The sequence below is a fragment of the Scyliorhinus canicula genome, chromosome 8 (assembly GCF_902713615.1).
Source record: "Scyliorhinus canicula chromosome 8, sScyCan1.1, whole genome shotgun sequence".
Classification (NCBI taxonomy): Eukaryota; Metazoa; Chordata; class Chondrichthyes; order Carcharhiniformes; family Scyliorhinidae; genus Scyliorhinus; species Scyliorhinus canicula.
In genome coordinates this window covers 48,566,647-48,591,178 of record NC_052153.1, presented here as the reverse complement: position 1 = coordinate 48,591,178, position 24,532 = coordinate 48,566,647, and the positions used below count along the sequence as shown (strand labels likewise).

Here is a 24,532-nt window from a genome sequence, read left to right as displayed (position 1 = left end):
CGTGAGGTGACTGGATGGCCTGATGGGGGTTTTTGAACACAGGAAGGTCAAGTTCACCGTGAGAGAGTCAGTGGATGGATTTTATCATTGATGGCTGCCGTTTATAATGTACTTCCAAGAGTTGGTCACTGTTAGCTGTTAGGGGGGATAGAATGGGGTGGTGGTTAGAGGGGGGTTATTACTGTTATTATGTGTTATGGTTTGTTATTTGTAAACTCTGTATAAAAATTTGTTAAAATTTCAATAAAAGCATTTCAAAAAAGGTTACCAGCCCGCAACATGAAAAGTGTTCTCTAAAAATCAGCGGCCAGAATAAAGCGCACAATGAGTTTTTAAAAAAAACTTTCAAAACTTAGCCTTTAATTATCAAAACCAAACAAAGGCACTGAACAGATGTAACAAGTTCTAATCTACTTAAACTTTCACATGGAGAAAAGCAACATCAAAGGATAAATTTGGCACTCCCAACAGGACCCAATAGGATTGAAGAAATGCTGCTAGTGTTGTGCCCCTTATCTCTGACCCTGCCCTCCATGAATCCCACTCTCGTTGAGAATGAGGAGCTGAATTTACCTTCATAGTTAATACAGCTAACAGAGGCACAAGTGCAGTGATACGCATCTGCAGCAGAATGCAGTCTCTCTCCTATGTGCTCCTGCTTGATGGGAAAGTCAAAAGGTACGATAGCCTCCAATACTCTTGTGCAGGTGTGGCGTGGTTTCATCACAGGAAATGTGATTGCTTTCTCAGTCACCATCAGAAGCTGCATAAAATATTAAGTGTGGCAAGGCATGTGCGAAGGAAAAATAAATATCAAGTGTGTAATTTTTAAAAATCTAATACCCCAAGCATTGGAATATTAATGTACAAGGGGAATGTACATATTCAAACAATTAACATTAAGTTATATCAAAGACTTTGAGGATATAATTTATCAAGGAATATTCACGTTGTAGCAAACAAAATATATCACAGGTGTGAGAGGGAGTGAGCAAATGTTCCTCTGCTGTGCAGGCTTGCCACTACATGTTTGATGGACCAAGTCACCACATCAAAGCTTTCTAAACCATTAAATGGATCAAATCTCACAAGATTGGGCTGCATATTATTTTGATAAGTAGCACAGCAGAAAAAAAACATACCAGGGCAGCACAGTGGTTAGCACTGCTGGCTCACGGCGCCGAGGTCCCAGTTTCGAACCAGGCTCTGGGTCACTGTCCATGTGGAGTTTGCACATTCTTCCCGTGTCTGTGTGGGTTTCACCCTCATAATCCAAAAAGGTGCAGAAAAGTAGGTGGCTTGGCCACACTAAATTGCCCCTTAATTGGAAAAAATGGATTGGGTACTCTAAATTTAAAGGAAAAAATCCCCCAAAAAATAAAAAAAACCATACCACAACTTTGTGGGGCTCATCTGCTTAATGCAAGACAAACAAGATAAGACTGCGTAAAGATGATTCTTGGCTTCCTTGAGGTTAAAGAAACTTCAGGTGATATCCGGATGCGCAAGTCAAACTATTAAGGGATTCAATGTTTTTCTTTAAAGGAATGATAGAAACATTTGATTAAAGGTGACAATTTCACAATATCTTTGACAAGTTAAAACTTCACAAGCTATAAAAAGGCAAAGCTGGGTTATTCTAAAACAATGTAGTAGGTGTTGTTATTTTATACTTTAAAAAGTGTGGTTCAAAATAATTCAGCTGAATTCGGCTAATTCATCTCCCACCGTCCAGCATTTTACACGCCTTAGAGAACAATTAGAACATATCAGGCAATCTGTGACAAACTGAAAAATATGGGACAAAATCCTGCTGGTGTTTCCGAATGCAAACAGTCAGAATGCAGTGCTCCCTCAAAGTAAATGGGGCTAACTTTAGTCCAGTTTGATTCCCCGTCATGATTCTGCTGGTGACTAGATTTTCTGCCATGGTGAATAGGGAGGAGGAGCACTCTCCAACGGGGAGGTATTTGGCAAGCTCGTCAGCTGCCCTCCATGCAGCCGCTCATTCATTCGCAGTTCACATCCATCCTGGAGCATCCGTATCGCAATACGAGCGATATTTAGGGAATCGTCAAGCCCGCAGTGAGGCCGCCCTTCATACTTCATTCCCAGCTTTTCCAGCATGGACGCGAGTTTAGTTTGAGTCCTGGGAACCTGCAGGCAGATGGCCACAGCATCCGTCAAAAGCAGACAAGTGTAACAGCCAAAGACAAATTTGTACAAAACGAAGCTTGGGCCAGGGTCACTCAAACTTCTCTAAGTGACTGCCAGGAAAACACCTGCAGCTGAGGTCAAGTTAAATTTCTTAAGGGGTCAATACAAATTCTTAAAAAATGCAACCTGCAAGGATATGTTATGCAGTAATAATCAGCCAAACACATTGCAAAATGATAGGTCCGCTTTATGCACAAACATCGCCGAGGTATGTTAAAGTATGGCATTAGAAAGTTTGTGCAACGACAGTGCTTCAAAATGTTCATTAAAACCCACAGGTATGCCCTAGATTTCAAATAGCACTGCAGCGACAGTACCAACCACAAGGCATTTTCAAATTTTCTCAGTTATAACGATTATCTGTAACAGTCCAGTCACTATAATTATGTTTTTAAATTTAGTGTACCCAATTCTTTTTTTTCCAATTAAGGGGCAATTTAGCGTGACCAATCCACCTACCCTGCACATCTTTGGGTTGCGGGGATGAGACCCACGCAGACACGGGGAGTGACCCAGAGCCAGGATTGAACCTGGAACATCAGCGCCATGAGGCAGCAGTGCTACCCACTGTGCCTCCGTGCCGCCCCTTCAGTTACTATATTAGTCAAAGCGGCCAGGTAACGATCAGATTGTGGTAAGAATTCAACTGATTCCCTCATTTTTTTAAATTCACCCGTGGGATGTGGGTGTCGCTGGCATTTGCTGCCCATCCCTCATTGCCCTTGAACTGAGTGACAGTTAAGAGTCAACCACATTGCTGGGATCTCGAGTCACATGTAGGTCAGACCAGATAAGGACGGCAGATTTCCTTCCGTGAAGGACATTAGTGAACCAGATGGGTTTTTACGACAATCGACAATATTTTCATGGTAATCTTTAGAATTCCAGATTTTTATTGAATTCAAATTTCACCATCTGCTGTGGGATTCGAACCTGGGTGCTCAGATGACCTGCGACTCTAGATTACTAGCCCAGTGACAATACCACTACCCCACATCTCCCCCTAATAACCATTGGGAAAGGAAACTTGCCACTAATCTATAATCTACAGCCTCGCTGTGACATGGCTGAATCCCAATTACACCTTTGGAAATGGCCTGGTGAACCAAAACGTTAGCACAAGAAAGGACGTCAATAAACACCTTGACAGCAATGTTATCAAAGGAGAACGGAGAAAAGGACTGTGGATCCTGGGTCAATTGAAATTTTCAAGATCGAGACTGACACTTTTGTTGGCCCTGGATATCAAGGCAGTTGATTCAAAGTTGTATAAATGTAGTCGGGGTGGGGTACAGATCAGATATGATCAGATCAACTGGCAGAACAAACCTGAAGGGCTAGATGGCCTACTCCTGCAGACCAGAGTCAGCTATATAACAGTGGACCGTTTAGCTACAAAGTTGAGCATTGCAAGCAGTTAACCCAATGTCAGTGATTCTATCAACCTTGATCTCAACAAAATTCCAAAACATTAAAATCAGTACGAGCTCCAATGATTAAAGACCCGCCTGTGTTTTCGAGGATCACAAGCCGCACAGTCATTTTGGTTCACTGCAGTTCCTCAACAACCATACTTTTCCATATACTTCAAGATTACATTTTTCATCTTTCCATTGGGCTTAGAGCTTGGGTGTAAACAAATAATATTAAAAGTGCTTGAATAGCTACCAATTACAGAAGTGAAAATAATTCACTGCTGTGTTTCTAATTGCAGCTCAAATATCAAGCAACTGGTCACGGTGTAGCCCAGTTGTGCCAACACAGGCTCATTGGGCCCAACACTGTAGGCCACCATCGTTATTACCGTTGAATCACAGGCCTAAACTTTCCAAGATCCCGATTCCACATTCCATCAATCCAGTCAGGATTCAGTAGCATTTCTCTGCAATGTGGAAACATAAAGAACCCTTGGGGAAGCCAATCCCAACATTCAGAACATGCAGGACATTGCTGAAATTGCTACCCCCCCCACTTCCCGACACCAAATTCCACCAGACCCTTCACCCGGACCCAAATGGACACCACTATTTGCCAAGCTGGTCACTCCTCCCTCCCACACTTATCATAGCGACACCAGCAACAGGCCGATCTTCTGCATTTCACCTGCAAACTGCCTGCTGCTCTTGTCAGCTCCATGTAAATAAGGCCTCAATAACAGAGGGTACCCTCAGGTTTTGTCATTCAGACACAGGGATGGATCTTTGCTCAACCCCATGTTCCCAGGTCTGGGTGCCTGCATTTCTAGGTTAGTATTTTTAGATTGGACCATTACAGTTTACAGAGCATCCTGGTATCGGGAAATTTTCGGTTGGCCTCCAGCAACGTAAATACAGACCAACAGTCAGCACACTGCTCAGTGCAACACAACTGTGTAGTGATTTAGGCCAATAATAATAATTGCATATTATCACAAGTAGGCTTCAATGAAGTTACTGAGAAAAGCCCCTACTCGCCACATTCCGGCGCTTGTACGGGAATTGAACCCGCGCTGCTGGCATTGTTCTGCATTACAAGCCAGCTGTTTAACCCACTGAGCTAAACCAGTCCATAAACCAGCTAAACCAGCCCCAGGCAATGATTGTGTGATTCAGATTAAACATCCTTCCTAAATTCCCACTTGGTTTAATTATAGGATCCCTACAGTGCAGGAGGCCATTCGGCTCATCGAGTCTGCACCGGCCCTCTGAACAAGCGCACTACCTAGGCCCAATCCCCCATGCTATCCCCAACTAAGGCAATTGAACATGGCCAATTCACCTAACCTGCAAATCTTTGGACTGTGGGAGGAAACCGGGGCACCCGGAGGAAACCCACGCAGACACAGGAAGAATGGGGCAGCACGGTAGCAGTGGTTAGCACATTTTCTTCACAGCTCCTGGGTCCCAGGTTCGATTCCCGGCTTGGGTCATTGTCTGAGCGGAGTCTGCACATTCTCCCCGTGTCTGCATGGGTTTCCTCCAAGTGCTCTGGTTTCTTCCACAGTTCAAAGATGTGCAGGTTAGGTGGATTGGCCATGATAAATTATCCTGAGTGTCAAAAAAAAAGTTAGCTGGGGTTACTGGGATAGGGTGGAAGTGTAGGGTGCTCTATCCAAGAGGCGGTGCAGACTTGATGGGCCAAATGGCCTCCTGCTACACTGTAAATTCTACAAAAAATTAGAAACGCCACACATTCGCCCAAGGTCAGAATCGAACCCAGGTCTCTGGTGCTGTGAGGCAGTAGTGCTAATCTCTGTGCCACCGCGTACACAAACTCTTGGCCATGCCCTTTCAATACATTTGCCCTTCCTATTGGTTTGTTCACCAGCTAATGATGAAAGTGCCATGTTCATAGACTATGAACCACACAGTAAGGTCTCCTTTGCGACTGTTTCCAATAATGATCTCATTCAGTCCACTTTTATTACTCCACATTCATTACTCCAATAACAAGAACCTAGAATATGCTTTAAATTAATGACAGTGGATAGAATTGATCTTGTACATGGACACTACAATAGAGCATCAAGTTATATTAAAAAGTTTCAATTTCTGTTTCTATTTATCATATATCTATGCAACTACTAATACCAACAGATCTTGGGATTCAGATTAAGGATTTATCTAACAATCCATCCATCAATTGCCCACAATTATCAAACAGGGCGAACCAACCAATCGGAAATAGGAATAAGTTGTGCGAGCTTCACGGGCTGGATGTCAGGGCCTGGAGGTTTGGTAGATAGTTCCATGGGTTATGTTTTGAACACACCTACAGTACAAATTAATGAAAATTTGGACTTAATTTTCCTACCAGAGTCTTAACACTAGGCAAAGCAAATCACAAACCTTGTAGAAGTTACCATAACATTTTCGGATGTTAATCCATTTCTTTGCAAACCGTGGATATTCGATGCTACTAAGATGGCACTGAACATTCAGGAACTTACTCATGTCCCAGGAGCTAAGATTGGAGGGGAAAAATAAGTTTTTGTATTGAATTAGTTAGTCATATAAAGACAGAGCTCGAGTGCTTCTCGCTGAATAGCTGTCAGAACACGCAGTTTAAAACCATAGCGAAGTGGTTTTCGGAAACTTAATTATGAATTTCAAGATGTGTATTAAAGTAAGAGGCCACTACAGGCCGATCTCTATGATCAACATAGACGCCAAGTTACTGGCCAAGATCTTGGCGAGCAGAATCGAGGACTGTGTACCGTATGTAATTGTGGAGGACCAAACCGGGTTTGTAAAGGAGAGGCAACCGGTAGCCAACGTGATTATGATGCCCCCGGAGAGTAGGGAGGTAGAGATAGTGGTAGCCATGGATGTTAAAAAGGCTTTTTACTGGGTCGAGTGGGATTATCTGTGGGAGGTACTAGGACGGTTCGGGTTCAGGGCGGGGTTCATCGACTGGGTTAGGCTATTATATCAGGCCCCGGAGGCGAGTGTAAGGATGAACAGGCCAACATCGGACTACTTTAGACTGCACCTTGGGACAAGACAGGGCTGCCCTCTCTCCCCTCTGCTGTTTGCTCTGGCCATAGAGCCTCTGGCAATTGCACTGGGAGCTTCTAAGGGCTGGTCCGGGCCGGGGGGGGGGGGGGGGGGTCGTTATACGCAGACGACCTGTTTTACATATTGGACCCAATGGTGGGGATGGACAGTTTTATGGAAATCCAACGGGAATTTGGCCAGTTCTCAGGATATAAAGTGAACATGGCATGAGCGAGATATTCGTAATTCAGGCAAGGGGGCAGGAGAGTAGGCTGAAGGGGTTGCTGTTCAGGCTAATGGGGGAGTTTCCGATATTTGGGGATTCAGGTGGCACGGGACTGGGACAGGTTGTATAAGCTCAACCTGTCCCGACTGGTGGAACGAGTGAGGGAGGAGGTCTGGAGGTGGGATGAGCTCCCGCTGTCATTGGCGGGGAGGGTGCAGACTGTTAAGATGACGATTCTCCCGCGGTTCTTGTTTGTTTTTCAGTGTCTCCCCATCTTTATCCCGCTGTCCTTCTTTAAGAGGCTGAATAAAATTATTCTGGGATTTGTATGGTCAGGGAAGTCCCCATGGGTGAAGAGGGTGATGCTTGAAAGGAACAGAGAAGAAGAGGGGCTGGCGTTGCCGAACTTCAGCAACTATAACTGGGCGGCCAACAGAGCGATGATAAGGAAATGGATGGTAGGTGCGGGGTCGGTTTGGGAGCGGATGGAGGCTGCTTCGTGCAGGGGCACTAGCTTAGCAGCCCTGGTCACGGCACCTCTGCTGCTCCCGCCGGCACGGTACTCCGATAGTGGTGGCGGCTCTTTGGATCTGGGGCCAGTGGAGGAGGCATGTAGGGGAGGTAAGAGCATCGGTGTGGACCCCAATCTGCGACAACCACCGATTTGACCCGGGGAGATGCGCCGGAGGGCTGGCTACCCATGTACATATGTTCTGGTCGTGCCCTAAACTCAGGGGGTATTGGCAGGATTCGCAGATGTCAAGTCCCTCCCGGGTGGTAATGAGCCCTGAGGTGGCATTCTTTGGGGTTTCGGAGGACCCAGGAGTCTAGGAAGAGAGAGAGGCCAACATTCTGGCCTTTGCTTCCCTGGTAGCCCGGCGACGAATATTGTTAGCATGGAGGGACTGGTTTGCACTATGTTGAATTTGTGTCTTGACTTTTTTTCTGTACTGTACAATGTCACTTTTTCTATATGCCTAAAATACCTCAATAAAATTGTTTGTTTAAAAAAAAAAGTAAGAGGCCACCTCCATAGCTCTGGATATTGGACCAGAAGGATGCTTTTGATCATGAGTCAATACTCAAAAATTCAAAAGCTTTTTTCGTGCTTTACTGGCAATATATATATATATGTCATTAGTTGTACATTAATTAAATCCATGATAGTGTATATTCAATACTGAAAAAGAAGTGGCTCTGATGGAGCTCTGATATCAAGGGTATATAGGGTTCCTGGTTGGAGGTTAATTTGTGTATTGCAAAAGGTGACAATGTATGCAAGGTAACTGCGTCACACTGTATTGCAAATTAACAGGCATGCTAATTGAAGTTTCTTTTTTAAAGTACAGTTTCTGCGCCATGTCAAAATTTTCCAATCTGTTTCTTCCATGGTTAATGTCAAACAATTGTTTGTTTCATGTATTTTATGCGGGTTTCTTACATACCCGTCAGTTAACACTGCATATCTGCATTTGATTCCAAGTTCCTTCTCTCTCATCCAGTCAACTACTCGCTGGAGAACATCTGGGAAACTCCCTGCCTTGTCAACCATATCCTGGATAAACACAGCAAGCATACTTAACAGGGTTAAAAGAATGACCTTCATCTACATTAAACAAAAACTTGTCACTTCAGATTCCGCAGCCCTGTTATTTGTTTAGTCTCTCCCCTGTTTGTTCAGACTAGCAGATCTCCCATAATGTTGTTCATGTTAAATGAGAAGTCAGGAGAAGAACAGGGGCTGGTTTAGCACACTGGGCTAAATCGCTGGCTTTTAAAGCAGACCAAGGCAGGCCAGCAGCACGGTTCAATTCCCGTACCAGCCTCCCCGAACAGGCGCCGGAATGTGGCGACTAGGAGCTTTTCACAGTAACTTCATTGAAGCCTACTCGTGACAATAAGCGATTTTCATTTCATTTCATTTCAAGTCACAATGCTTTCTAACCAGCAGGAAGAATTGAAGTGTGACAGTGCAAGTGTGAGGCAGTAAATTCTGCATAACATGCACAACTTTGAATATTAATATGCAGTCTCTCAATACTGCTGGACACAGGAAGGCAAGCTTTCAGGTGGGGGTGGTCAGAAGGAGTGACTGAAGCAGTTGTGTGCTTATATTTCAGTCTCCACTTGTAAGTTATACAATCTGTGGCTATTTTTATACAATTATACATATACCATTTATATTATTGCTGTAGACACAAGAAGGTAGAATGGGGGAATTAAATTATATACGTGTGACAGAAACTTGACAGCTCGGCATTCATACACTTAGATACACTTGGTTAATCTACCAATAATCTACCAATGTGCAATACAAAAATTTTGCCAGCAAAGTACAACCTAGTAAACTACTGAGGAATTCACGACTCAACTTCTGTTTGTTAAGGCTGAGGCAATTACTGAAGTTTTGTGCTCACACATGGGTATGTTTTAAACTTTAAACTTGAAAATAAAAGGATGTTTTTGCAAATTCATCAAAAAGTATGTATTAAAAAGCTGCAATTCTCATTTTGTTTAATTTGTGTAGTTTCAAATCGCACAATTGGTTACTCTGCCCATGCTATTTGACAATATAAAAATACCGGTCAGATCTGATAACACATGGAGAAAAAAGCTGAAGCAAAAATTTGACACTAAGGATTTAGCCTTTTTTTTTAAAACTCAATTTTAAAATGATACCGAAGCAAATTAAACTACTCAATCGAATATGATTACCTGTGTGATGCCTGTGAGTTTGGTACAAAATTCTGTAAGCTTGGACTTCAATTCTGGTTTGACATATTCTTGGAATGTATCCTCCTTGAAAACAGCAAAAATAAAGTTTTTTTTGTTAGTGCTTCTAGTTCTGTGGCCCTAGGAAATCTTTCCTCCCACAGACTGACAATTAAGAGAAAACCGGCTTGTACTTATGTAGGACCCGTTGCAATCTCAGGATGTTCCAAACCTCGAGTTATGTTTTGGCTGTGATGCATGCAGACACAACAGCTAATTTGTCCCACAAGGAACAAATGGGGAGGAGGTGGCCTAGTGGTATTGTCCCTGGACTGGTAATCCAGAGGCCCAGGATAATTATCTGGGATGCAGGTTCAAATACCATTGCGGCTTGTGGTAGAATTTAAACTCAATAAAATATGACGATGAAAAGATTGTTGAGTGTCGTAAAAACACATCTAATGTCCTTCAGGGAAGGAAATCTGCCATCCTGGACTGGTTACATGTGACTCCAGACCCACAGCAATGTGGTTAACTCTTAAATACCCTCTGAAATGGCCTGGCAAGCCACTCAGTTGCATTTAACCGGTATGAAAGCACAATGAAACTGGACGGACCGCTCGTGCCTGAAGGAGGCACCGAAAACGACAAAGGCAAACCCAGCCCTGTCGATCCTTCAAAGTCCTCCTTCCTAACAACTGGGAGCTTGTGCCAAAGTTGGCTCACCGGCAGGACAGACCCAGCAGAGGTGGAAGTACAGTGGTATACAGTCGGGAGGGAGTTGCCCCTGAAGTCCTCAACATCAACACTGAACCCCATGAAGTCGCCTGCTGATGAATGACACATGTTGAACACCACTTGGAGGAAGCACTGGGTGGGGGACTTTAATGTCAGTCAATCACCCAAGAGTGGCTCAGTAGTACCACCACAGACTGAGCAGTCCGGGTCCTAAAGAACATAGCTGCTAGACTGGAACTGCAGCAGGCGGTGAGGGAACCAATAAGAGGGAAAAACATACTTTAAGGGCAGCACGGTAGCATTGTGGATAGTACAATCGCTTCACAGCTCCAGGGTCCCAGGTTCGATTCCGGCTTGGGTCACTGTCTGTGCGGAGTCTGCACATCCTCCCCGTGTGTGCGTGGGTTTCCTCCGGTTTCCTCCCACAGTCCAAAGATGTGCAGGTTAGGTGGATTGGCCATGATAAATTGCCCTTAGTGTCCAAAATTGCCCTTAGTGTTGGGTGGGGTTACTGGGTTATTGGGATAGGGGGAGGTGTTGACCTTGGGTAGGGTGCTCTTTCCAAGAGCCGGTGCAGACTCGATGGGCCGAATGGCCTCCTTCTGCACTGTAAATTCTATGAAATACTTGACCTCATCCTCACCAATCTGCCAGCTGCAGATGCATCTGTCTCTCTCAGTACTGGTAGAAGTGATCACCACTTTTGGAGACAAAGTCCCATCTTCACATTGAGGATACCCTCTATCATGCTGTGTGGCACTACCACCATGCTAAATTGGATAGACAGATCTAGCAACTCAAGACTGGGCATCCATGAAGCACTGTGGGCTATCAGCAGAATTGTATTCAAACACAATCTGCAACCTCATGGCCTGGCATATCGCCCACTCGACCATTACACAAAGCCAGGGGATAAACCCTGGTTCAATGAAGAGCGCAGGATAGTATGCCAGGAGCAACATCAGGCATACCGAAAAATGTGGTATCAGCCTGGTGAAACCATAACACTTGCATACCAAACAGCTTAAGCAGTAAGTAATAGACAAAGCTAAGCAATTCCATAATGAATGCATCAGATCTAAGCTCTTCTGTCCAGCCACATCCAGCGTGAATCAACTCACTGCAGCAAGGACAGCATGGTGGCACTGTGGTTAGCACTGCTGCCTCATGACGCCGAGGACGTGGGTTCGATCCCAGTCCCGGGTCACTGTCCATGTGGTGTTTGCACCATCTCCCCGTGTCTGTCTGGGTCTCAGCCCCACAACACAAAAAAAAAAGTGTAGGGTACATGAATTGACCATGCTAAATTGTCCCTTAATTGGAAAGAAAGATAATTGGGTACTCTAAACTTATTTTAAAAATTAATACTCTGGCTACCAGGGCAGGTCAATGGCTAAGAATCCAACGACGAGTAACTCACCTCCTGACTCCCCAAAGCCTGTCTACCATCTACAAGTCAGGAGTGTAATGGAATAATCTCCATTGCCTGGATGAGGACAGCTCCAACAACACTCAAGAAGCTCGACACCATCCAGGACAAAGCAGCCCGCTTAATTGCTCCCCCCTCCACAAACATTCAAATTCTCCACCACTGAACAGTTGCAGCCGTGTGTATCATCTACACGATGCACTGTAGTAACTCACCAAGGTTCCTTGGACAGCACCTTCCAAACGCACGGCCACTACTAACAAAAAGACAAGAGCAGCAGATACCTAGGAACCCCACCATGTGGAGGACCCCCTCCAAGTCACTCACCATCCTGATTTGGAAATATATTGCCGTTCCTTCACTGTCGCTGGGACAGAATCCTGGCCCTCCCTCCCCAACAGCACAGTGGGTGTATCTACACCTCAAGGACTGCAGTGGTTTAAGGAGGCAACTTACCACCACCTTCTGAAGGCCAACAAGGGATGGGAAATAAATGCTGGCCTAACCAGCAACACCCACATCCTGTAACAGAATTTTTAAAACATTTTTTAAAAGAGGGAATCAGCTTGAAACTCGATTTGGTCCATTGGGATGTGCAAAACTGGAACCTTCTCCCCAGAATGCCCCGATGCAGCCCTTCACACCCCGGACGTAGCTCTCAATGCTGTGGCCAAAGCTCTCAATGCTGCAGTCAACTCTGCAGTGATTCAGCCCCAATTTCTGTTATGATTAAAGAAAGATTTCACTGGTAAGCTGTCATTAAGCAGACGCCGGTGGAATAGCTGCAGCTTTAGAAAATGTGACATCGGTGGAGCATGGTGAGACAGTGGTTAGCTGCTGCCTCACAGCTCCAAGGACCCAGGTTCAATTCTGACCTTGGTGACTGCCTAAATGGAGTCTGCACCTTCTCCCAGTGTCTGCATGAGTTTCCTTTGAGTGCTGCAGTATCCTCCCACAGTCCAAAGATGTGGTTAGGTGGGGTTACGCGGATAGGGTGGGGGAGTGGGGTGCTCTTTGGGAGGGTTTGTGCAGAATCGGCCTCCTTCTGCACTGTAGGGATTCTATGATTCTGAGGCAGCTACAACTTATGCAAAAGTAATACTTAACATAGGGAACTGCCCAGCAAAATAAAACATCCTTGCAGTAAGATCTCAATTTCTTTAAAAGATTATGTGTCACCTTGGGTTTTTTTTGCCCGAGTAAAATTATTGAGCATTAAAGCCCTAGGAATTGAACATGAAAGCCCTAGGAATTGAACATGTTTTCTAGGCTTCTCTCCAGTACTGTCACGGAGCGTTGTATAAGAGGCACGGTGCTTCATTTGCAAAATCTGGCAGCTACAGTTTGCAACATCATAACCACTGCATATGTAGCGTGCTTTAGTTTGTGATAAGACGCATGTTCTTTATTTAAACCTCATGCAAGGTGCCTAAAGCAGACAATTACTCACAATTTCAAGAGTACGAGTATTCACGAGGGCAACAGGAAATTCGATAATTTCATGCAAGTACTCTGGTGGGTTGTTCTCTTCACACGTTGCTTCAAAGTCAATGACGCAGATGTAATCGTAGTACGTATCTGAACACTCTGGTTTGATTAACGATGTCTGAGTCAGTTTCTGCTTCTTGTAATAATTTTTTAATCGCTTTCTCAGCACATCCTTCACTCCCCTAAAGTAGGTCAGTGAATTGGCAAGGAATGAAGACAGAGAATATGGGTGAGGTAAACGCAGGGTTAAACAGAGGCAGAGAGAAAGAAGCAAATTGGGGGAGGATGAGGCAAGACAAAAAAGTGAAAAATGGGCAAACACAAGGAAGTAGCATATAGAATTGCAGACAGAGAAAAAATAATTAATAATTGCACTATATATTCACACTTGTATACATCAGCAAAACAATTTAAGTATTATTCATTGGATTTGTTTTATTGTCACGTGTACCGAGGTACATTGAAAAATATTGCTCTGCGTACAGTCATTTCATACATGAAAAAACATAGGACATACATAAATACACTGTGCATCAATTTCTCCAGAAGGTTTTATAATTGTGGTTATTTGCAGTGTTAGCAATATGAATGATTGAAACAAAATCAGTATATGGTTAGATTTCAGATTTTTGTCAGAGGAACATTAAATTAATGGGAACGGATGTCAAATGATCTAATGTCCTGTCCTGAGGCTCTGTGACGCACAAGCACAAAATGCATGAACTCCCTCAGACTATAGCTCAGAATTTGTTACAAATCAAATTTGCCACCCTAAAGGTTTCACAATTCTCGTTACAATGGATAAAGGAGAGGCAAAGGCAGCTTACTCTTTCGTAATATATCGCTGTAGGGCAGCAGGTTACTTGGATATAGAAACAAGCCTGGGAAATTTGTTCATGGATTTAATCTGGGCATACAGTAAATGTTCATTGGCTAACTTTCAAAAGAACAATTTTTGATTTCAGTGCCTCCAACACCAATCGCCCGACATCTGCCCACTTCCTAATGATCCCCGGCAGCACAATTTGCATTTACCTTAACATCCATAACAGAATTTTTACAACTTCACAAATACATAATTCTAATAGGGCCAGGCTGCAATTGTTCTCTCCAGAGCTTCACTTGCTTATTATATCTCCTTTTTGGCCAGAATAACACTTACCTGGTTTCCAGGTACAGCTCTGCTAGCTTTATGCGAAGCTCATCACGATTCATCCTGTTGATTTGGCCATTTGTGACGGCAATTTCTTTGTAGACTGGGTCGCTGAAATCTTTAACATATGCAGCAGGGGCAGCTTTCACTGGCAGCTCTTGTCCATCAAGTCTGCTGCGCTGCTTCACCTGAAGTAAAAGGATATCAAAACAATCTGTGACAGGTGTCAATGGCTCACATTACACGGGACGCATGAAGGTACAGCTACTGGTTGCTTTTCAGATTTCAAGTGCGCTTTGTTCACACAACATACAGTCAGCTTATTCAATAAGAACTTCAGTACCCTATACAAGAAAATCATGATGCCAATTCAGAAGCATTACCCAGAAATAAGAACAAAAATGACGGCAGGTGATGGTTAAAACTAACATTTCCTTCCCATCTGGCAGATGCTGCTGTCGGTGGGGTAAAGGTGAGCAAGTAAATTAACATCTACATTTCCACCGCCTCCACACAAGTTATCTGTTTGGCAGTCTTTCAGTATGCAAAATTCATTGCCAGGTACATTATTCTCCACCTTTCCAAAATACTTTGGCTAAATTTGCTTCTATCTCTAATACGGTCATTCAGCACAAAATGACTGCTCTACATGCCCCTGCCCTGTAAGATCTCACTTTGCCTCTATCCATCTCTATGCCTGTACATTAGAGGCAGGTAAAACTCCAGTGGAAATACAGGATTACAGACAGAGGGCACAAAGAAATGCAATGACTGTTCCCCTCAAGAGGTCCAAGCTGCCAAATGAAAGTCTCCTCTCTCCACTGGCTATAAAGCACTGCATGTGAAATTAGTTTCATTTTGGTTGCTTAGGGGCCTAGCATCAGGGCAACCTGATGTATTGCTAAATTGTGCTGAATAATGTCAAAAGAATACTTTAGATAGATACTATAGATGGGTCAGTTTTTGTACAGTGTGTGCAGGAGGGTTTTCTGACACAGTATGTAGACAGGCCAACAAGGGGCGAGGCCACATTGGATTTGGTACTGGGTAATGAACCCGGCCAGGTGTTAGATTTAGATGTAGGTGAGCACTTTGGTGATAATGATCACAACTCGGTTATGTTTACTTTAGCAATGGGCAGTGATAGGTATATACCGCAAGGCAAGAATTATAGCTGGGGGAAAGGCAATTATGATGCTATTCGGCAAGATTTAGGATGTATAGGATGGGGAAGGAAACTGCAGGGGATGGGTACAATCGAAATGTGGAGCTTTTTCAAGGAACAGCTACTGCGTGTCCTTGATAAGTATGTACCTGACAGGCAGGGAGGAAGTTGTCGAGCAAGGGAACCGTGGTTTACTAAGGAAGCTGAAGCACTTGTCAAGAGGAAGAAGGCGGCTTATGTTAGGATGAGACATGAAGGCTCAGTTAGGGCACTTGAGAGTTACAAGTTAGCCAGGAAGGACCTAAAGGGAGAGTTAAGAAGAGCGAGGAGAGGACACGAAAAGTCGTTGGCGGATAGGATCAAGAAAAACCCCAAGGCTTGCTATAGGTATATCAGGAACAAAAGAATGACTAGAGTAAGATTAGGGCCAATCAAGGATAGTAGTGGAAAGTTGTGTGTGGAATCAGAGGAGATAGGGGAAGCGTTAAATGGATATTTTTCGTCAGTGTTTACACTGGAGAAAGACAATGTTGTCGAGGAGAACACTCAGGTTCAGTCGACCAGGCTAGATGGAATTGAGGTTCAAAAGGAGGAGGTGTTAGCAATTTTGGAAAATGTCAAAATAGATAAGTCCCCTGGGCCAGATGGGATTTATCCTAGGATTCTCTGGGAAGCCAGGGAGGAGATTGCAGAGCCTTTGTCCTTGATCTTTATGTCATCTTTGTCGACAGGAACAGTGCCGGAAGACTGGAGGATAGCAAATGTTGTCCCCTTGTTCAAGAAAGGGAGTAGAGACAACCCTGGTAATTATAGACCTGTGAGCCTTACTTCGGTTGTGGGTAAAATGTTGGAAAAGGTTATAAGAGATAGGGTTTATAATCATCTTGAAAAGAACAAGTTGATTAGCGATAGTCAACACGGTTTTGTGAAGGGTAGGTCATGCCTCACAAACCTTATTGAGTTTTTTGAGAAGGTGACCAAACAGGTGGATCAGGGTAAAGCGGTTGATGTGGTGTTTTGCAGATGACACGAAGGTCGGTGGAGTTGTGGATAGTGCTGAAGGATGTTATAGGATACAGAGGGACATAGATAAGCTGCAGAGCTGGGCTGAGAGGTGGCAGATGGAGTTTAATGCGGAAAAGTGTGAGGTGGTTCACTTTGGAAGGAGTAACAGGAATGCAGAGTACTGGGCTAATGGCAAGATTCTTGGTAGTGTAGATGAACAGAGATCTCAGCATCCAGGTACATAAATCCCTGAAAGTTGCCACCCAGGTTAATAGGGCTGTTAAGAAGGCATATGGTGTGCTAGCCTTTATCAGCAGGGGGATTGAGTTTCGGAGCCACAAGGTCATGCTGCAGCTGTACATAACTCTGGTGCGGCCGCACCTGGAGTACTGCGTGCAGTTCTGGTCACCACATTATAGGAAGGATGTGGAAGCTTTGGAAAGGGTTCAGAGGAGATTTACTAGGATGTTGCCTGGTATGGAGGGAAGGTCTTACGAGGAAAGGCTCAGGGACTTGAGGTTGTTTTCGTTAGAGAGGAGAAGGCTGAGAGGTGACTTAATAGAGACATATAAGATAGTCAGAGGGTTAGATAGGGTGGACAGTGAGAGTCTTTTTCCTCTGATGGTGATGACCAACACGAGGGGACATAGCTTTAAATTGAGGGGTGATAGATATAGGACAGATGTCAGACGCAGTTTCTTTACTCAGAGAGTAGTAGGGGTGTAGAACGCCCTGCCTGCAACAGTAGTAGACTCGCCAACTTTAAGGACATTTAAGTGGTCACTGGATAGACATATGGATGAAAATGGAATAGTGTAGGTCAGATAGGCTTCAGATGGTTTCACAGGTCGGCACAACATCGAGGGCCGAAGGGCCCGAAATGCGCTGTAGTGTTCTATGTTCTATTAAATTGTTCAACTTTACACGGTAGCACAGTGGTTAGCACTGTAGCTTCACAGCACCAGGGACCCGGGTTCGATTCCCATCTTGGGTCATTGTCTGTGAGCAGTCTGTGCCTGTGTAGGTTTCCTCCCGGTGCTCCGGTTTCCTCCAGAAATAAGTGTTATTCATGCATGTTCTCTTCTTTCCCCCAGTCTTTTTACACCACTTATGAAAACATGCTCGCCTTTCTACTTTCTTTTTTAAAATATTTTTTATTCTTTTTCATATTTTCTCCCAAATTTACACCCAACAATAAACAATAATCAGTAACGAATGTAATGCCAATGCTCGCCTTTCTATTTATAAACAACTATCTCCCGACTTGCTGCTCCACTATAATATCTTGAGATGTTAGTTTTGTGCGAGAACAAGTAGCAGCGCAGATTAAGCCACTGAAACAAAAGGTGGCATGGGTATCAGCTCCATTCACTGGAACCACTGCAGGACAGATAATACTGACAGGGGGCAAATAAAGTCCTAACTGCAAGCTGAGAGCAAGCAGATTGTCAGCTAGTGAGGTGTTAAAACCGTAGTATCTTACAGCACAGGGGATGGCAATTTGACTGATCTGGTCTATGTCTGACTTTTGCTCGAACTGTCCAAAATTAATCCCATGAAGGTCAGAGGCCAATGTAGGTCAGCAAATGCCATGTTGAACGAGCAGGGGAGTGAGAGGAGAAAGAGCTTAAAGAGAAGAGAGAGGCAAATAGAAAAGACATAACAGGGTGAGTGAATGAGAGAGAAGTTCTGCTGCTCACATTGGGCCTGGTCACTTCATGCATTCAGGGACAAGGTATTGCCAAGAACACCATTAATGCTAAATAATTTTGTTTAAGTTGGTAGCAATACTATTAAGGTTCACTCAAAACTTTCATTTATAAAAGGGTATTAAAGATGAGGCTTCAATTTCTATAATTCACATGAATGTAAAAATAATACGAACAATGATCAAAAATAAAATGCTGTATTATATTTCAACTGCAGAAATTCTATAGATATAGAATTTGACCTACCTGATGAAGTTACAGGATACTGACAGCTCAGAATGTCTCGTGGTAGATTAATGAATTGCTGCAGCACTAGCTGTCACTTTAGACCAGACTGAGTGAGGTATACACGGGACTAGTCCAACATCTGTCACCCAATTTAATGCACAGCAAGCCAAGCTACTCAAAATAGAAGCCTGCTTTAGAATTTCGAAAGACATGCAGCATATTTGGGGATTCAGCGATCTGATGCAGTCATTAAACCAACATAACTCCAGGCTATAAATAACCAAGCAAATTGCATGTAACCCGCACTAAAGATGCTGAACTTATAAGAGGTTTTGTAATAAGCATTGAAAACAGATTGAGTGAACCTTTACTATCAGAGAAAAAGCATCTTTCAGAGAGGGTGAGTTCTAAGTGCAAGCACCATTGTCCTCATGCTGTTCAACACACTTTCAGGAAACGTATTATATATTCTGCGTTCAGAGGTCAATTCAGGTATTAGACAGATCATGCCTATGTCACAACATTGCAAAACTAAGCAATGTGGTTTCAGGTACATAACCTCAATGAACACCTTTCATCAACTCTGAACCCTGGTCACTTCCCTTGCAGCAAGTCTTGAATTCAAGTTACCTTGCAATTATGAAAGAATTCAGCAACTTCCCTTTCGCCCAAACCTCCCCTCACTTTGTTGCCTCTGGCTTGCTAAAACCGAATACTTCCAAAGCACCTCCAACACAACCCACTGCACTTCACTGGAGTGTCATAAAACAAAGCATTACATTGAGCAACATAAGGAGATATTAAGTCAGATGATCACAAACTTGAGCAGAGTAAGTTTTAAGGAGGAGTAGAAAGGCAGAGGTGTAGGAAGGGTATTTCAGAACTGAGGGAACATAGCACAAGAGCAAGCCATTAGTCGCTCTGCCATTCAATAAGATCATGTCGTCTCAATTCCACTTTGTCTGTCCCCCCCCCCCCCCCCACCCCCACCCAACCATTTCCCTTGACTCCCTTGTCTATCCAAGATCTATGCTCTCAAGACCTATAAAACAAGTTTCAAACCATGAACCAGATTTTCCTACAACAGATCTTCCAACTTTTTCCAAAATTTATCTAGAGATGAATCTGAAAATGCTGAAGACGGGAGTAGAAATGTGGTCAAGATGTTGCAATTTTGAAAATTTTAGACAAATTAATTTTCAGTATGGCATTATTGGTGAAGGCTATTAATAATAGTGCGGTGAATCTAAAACACCCTCAGATGGCGAGAGAATGATGGTTAGAAATTAGCAGGCTGTGTTCCATGATAGGCCTAGGCAACTGAAGGCACAGCCACCAATGTTGGGGCAATTAAAATTGGTGATAAGACAAGAGGCCAGAATTGGTTGAGTACAAGTATCTGAAGAGTTATGGAGATTTCAGAAATCGGGAGAGCAAAGATCATGAAAGGAGTCAGTTACTTCTCCAACTGATCCAATTGTGATGGAAGATCAAAGACCAGAAATATGAAATGAAATGAAATGAAAATCACTTATTGTCACGAGTAGGCTTCCAATGAAGTCACTGTGAAAAGATTTCCACAGATTGCCGAGTACTTCCAGCACTTTTGACCTTTATATCAGCACTTTTTCAGTGGGACATATGAGAAATATTAGTGCTCCACACTTAAAAAGCTATTTCACTGACAGGAAAAGTAAAAAAGTTCAAATATTTTTGGAATGTACTTTTCCAGAGTCCCCTCCACATTATAAACTTGCGGATTCATCCTAATGAACAATATCAATCGTGGCTCAATAATAGTCTGAAGAATGTAAGGAGCAAGGTCAGCTGTAGGCTACAATCCCTCACATCTGCTCTGCCATGTCATAAAGTTATGCTGATCTTTAATCTCAGCTCCAATTCCCTCCCAATCCTCAGATCCCGTTATTTCCTGAAACTCAAAAACCTATCATGCTGAGCTTTGACCATGCATTTGGACTGAGCTTTCACAGCCCTCTGGGGTTGGAAATTCAAAACCCACTCAGTGAAGAAGCTTTTCATCTTAATTCTCAACTCTGGTCCCTTGCCCTAAGACACTACCCTCTTTCTGGACTCTCCAGCCAAGGGAAACAGCCTCCCAGCATCTGCCCTCACAATCAAATGTTTCAACCAGATCATCTCTTACCCGTGGGCCGTAGATTGATGGCAAAGTCCCAGATTGTTCATAAAGGGGTTGGTAAAGGGGACAGCACGGTGGCGCAGTGGTTAGCATTGCTGCCTACGGGGCTGAACACCCGGGTTCGAATCCCGACCCTGGGTCACCATCCGTGAGGAGTTTGCACATTCTCCCCGTGTCTGCATGGGTTTCACCCCCACAACCCAAAGATGTGCAGGATAGGTGGATTGGCCACTTTAAATTGCCCCTTAATTGAAAAACATAATTGGGTACTCTAAATTTATTAAAAAAAGATCAGGACCGTGAGCACATAATACAGACTGACACACCAATGCAGCACCAAAGTTTAAAAAAAAAATTTAGAGTACCCAATTCATTTTTTCTTATTAAGGGGCAATTTAGCGTGGCCAATTCACCTACCCTGCAAATCTTTTGGGTTGTGGGGGTGAAACCCACGCAAACACGGGGAGAATGTGCAATCCCCATACAATGACCCAGAGCTGGGATCAAACCTGGGACCTTGGCGCCGTGAGGCAGCAGCACTAACCACTGCGCCACCGTGCTGCCCTGCAGCACCGAAGTTAATGATCAAGTCACAATAATGCGAGAAATTAGCTGCTAACAGAAAAAATTGCATTGAGTGTGTGTCACATCAGGATGTCTCAAAGCAATTTACAATCAATGAAACACGATTGACCAGATCACTGTTGTAATGTAGGGAATATGGCAGCCAAATTATATAGAGCAATGTACCACACAGGGAATCTGTTTGAGGTAAGCATTGGCCAGGAGGACAGGGAGAACTTCCTGGCTCTTCTTCAAAACAGTGGTGCGAGATCCTTTTACTCAGCCTAAAAGGGTAGAAGGGATTTCAGTTTATTGTCTCAATCAAAAGGCACTTCTGACAGCGCAGCATTCCCTCAGTACTGCACTGAAATGCAGCAATTGAGCTCGAGTTTCAAATGCAGGATTTGCGAGATTCTCCGGGTTGGGGGAGGGGGGGGGAAAGAGATCCTCCGGCTTGATGGGGGGAGAGGTCGTCCGGGTTGGGGCGGGGGGATGTGATCGTCCTTGTTGGGGCAGGGGGAAGAGATCATCCGAGTTGGGGCGGGGGGAAGAGATCATCCGAGTTGGGGGGGGGGGAAGAGATCATCCGAGTTGGGGGGGGGGGGAAGAGATCATCCGGGTTGGGGCGGGGTGAGATCATCCAGGTTGGGGCGGGGTGAGATCATCCAGGTTGGGGCGGGGGGCGAGATCGTCCGGGTTTGGGGGGGGGGGGGGCGAGATCGCCCGGGTTGGGGGGGGGCGAGATCGTCCGGGTTGGGGGGGGGGGGGGGGGGGCGAGATCGTCCGGGTTGGGGGGGGGGGGGGGGGGCGAGATCGTCCGGGTTGGGGGGGGGGGCGAGATCGTCCGGGCTTGGGGGGGGAAGATCGTCCGGGTTTGGGGGGGGGGGGGGGATTCTCCAAGTTGCAGGAGGAAGAGATCCTGCAGGTTGCGGGGGCTGGTTTTTTGGGGGTGCATTCTCCTGGTTTTGGGGGGGGACATTCTCCTGGTTTGGGGGGGGGGGCATTCTCCTGGTTTTGGGGGGCATTCTCCTGGTTTGGGAGGGCATTCTCCTGGTTTTGGGGGGGGCATTCTCCTGGTTTGGGGGGGGGCATTCTCCTGGTTTGAGGGGGGCATTCTCCTGGTTTGGGGGGGGCATTCTCCTGGTTTTCTTAGGGGGCATTCTCCTGGTTTTGGGGGGGGGGGCATTCTCCTGGTTTTGGGGGGGCATTCTCCTGGTTTTCGGGGGGGCATTCTCCTGGCTTTGAGGGGGGAGGGCATTCTCGTGGCTTTGGGGGGGCATTCTCCTGGCTTTGGGGGGGGAGGGCATTCTCCTGGCTTTGGGGGGGGGGCATTCTCCTGGCTTTGGGGGGGGGCATTCTCGTGGTTTTGGTGGGGCATTCTGGTTTTGGGGGGGGCGGGGGCATCCTGGTTTTGGGGGGGCATTCTGGTTTTGGGGGGGCATTCTGGTTTTGGGGGGGCATCCTGGTTTTGGGGGGACATTCTCCTGGTTTTGGGAGGGGCCATTCTGCTGAGCAGTCTGAATTTTTTTGAGGTGGGGGCAATGTCCTGGTTGTGCTCCTCCACCTCCGGGGGCGCAGCCGCATCGTGACGAAGCTCCGCTACCTACGGCTCCGAGTTGTCTCACCTGACCCTGGTCTGAGCCCGGGCCGCTCTCCGCGGCCCTCGGGAGATTCTCCTTCTGCTCCTCCTCCATCTCCGCTCCATCCGCCGCGAAGCCACAATCGTCACTTCCGCGTCTCCACAACAACGAAAGCCGGCCGCGGGAGATTCTCAATGACTTCACTTCTGTTCCAGGCGCCGGATCCCGCGCGTGCGCATATGCAAAAGAAGCAGCGTCTGCTGAGTCTGCGCAGGGAGCAGTATGATTGTAGACAGCCCATCACCCAGCATTAACACTGAGCATGGCCAACTATTATTCCAGACACATTTCCCAAATGTTGATTAGTTAGATTCAGTTGAAACAAAGCAGCAAAATGAAGTCATACCAAAAATGCTGCACATTAATTTGCAAAACTAAAGGATTACAGGTGATACAGCATTAAAATAACATCTACATCTTCACACACACTCCTGTAGAAGATTTGGAGAATTGATTTTTCTATAACTTACCATTATGAACTCTTAACAGAGATTAAATTCTCGTAAAGGGATTAAAGTTGATCTGCCAAATTTTAGCTATATCTGTAGTGGAGGGTCAGAGTTATTAAAAGCTGAAATTACTTTTTAAAATGGCAGTCTACTGTGTCCAAAGTGGGAGATTGTTATTTGGATTGGGTATATTTTATTCATTCATGAGGTATAAGCTTCCAGCATTTATTTCCCACCCTTAATTGTCCCTGACAAGGTGGTGTTGAGCTGCCTTCTTGAACCGCTGCATTCAATGTGGTGCAGGTACACCCAGCGCGCTGCTAGGGAAGTAGTTCCAGGATTTTGACCCAGCAACAGTGGGGGAGCAGCGACATATTTCAAAGTCAGGATGGTGAGTGACTTGGAGGGGAACTTCCAGGTGGTGTTGTTCCCAGGTATCTGCTGCTCTTGTCCTTCAAGGTGGCTGTGGGTTTGGAAGGTGCTGCCCCAGGAGCGTTTGTAATTTCCTGCAGTGCAGATGGTACACACTGCTGCCACTGTGTGTGTGGGTGCTAGAGGGAGTAAATGTTTGTGGATGAGGTGCCAATCAGGCAGGCTGCTTTGTCCTGGATGATTTCAACCTTCTTGGATGCTCCACCCGGTGGGGGGGCTAGCAGCCGCGCCACGTGAAACTCCCGGCGTTCCCAACATAAACGGTCAGAGAATTGCCGGGTCCATGGCCGCGCATTAGCATGGCGTCAACCTGCAGTGTGCTGACCCGGCCGGCCAAATAGTGACCCCCTGGACACCCCCTCGCCACCCCCTGGACACTCCCCGCCAGCCCTCGCCAAAGCCCCCCCGTGCCAGTAGCATGGCTCTCGCTCGACTATGGTGGCGCTGGACACAGTCTGCAACCGCCACGCCAGGTTTACAAAAACTCAGACCACACACGACCGTGCAGTCTGGAACTCAGCCCATCAGGGACGGAGCATCGGGGGAGGGCAACAAAGCGACGCCCTGACGCCGTTGCAACAGCGTGCGCCGCACGCCTCGATTACGCCGATTTAGAGGGGGTGGAGCATCCGGAAAATGGCACCGACCCTAATTGGGTCGCAAACGGGGATTCTCCGCCCGATCGCTGAATACGATTTTGGCGTCGGGCAGCGGAAAATCCCACCCAATACTTGCTACAATGCA

The 24,532-nt window shown here is 45.4% G+C and overlaps 1 protein-coding gene across 1 annotated transcript; it reads right to left on the bottom strand.

Moving 5' to 3' along the window:
• Nucleotides 1–338: 338 nt before the first annotated feature.
• Nucleotides 339–23,093, bottom strand: eri1 (exoribonuclease 1). The gene is made up of 7 exons (XM_038804505.1): nt 22,893–23,093; nt 14,448–14,626; nt 13,248–13,467; nt 9,634–9,717; nt 8,364–8,473; nt 6,045–6,159; nt 339–2,157 (listed from the first exon to the last, which is right to left on the bottom strand). Exons 1-7 carry the CDS (start codon nt 22,959–22,961, stop codon nt 1,915–1,917), a joined length of 1,020 nt encoding a protein of 339 aa, XP_038660433.1. The 5' UTR covers nt 22,962–23,093; the 3' UTR covers nt 339–1,914.
• Between the last annotated feature and the right edge of the window lie 1,439 nt (nt 23,094–24,532).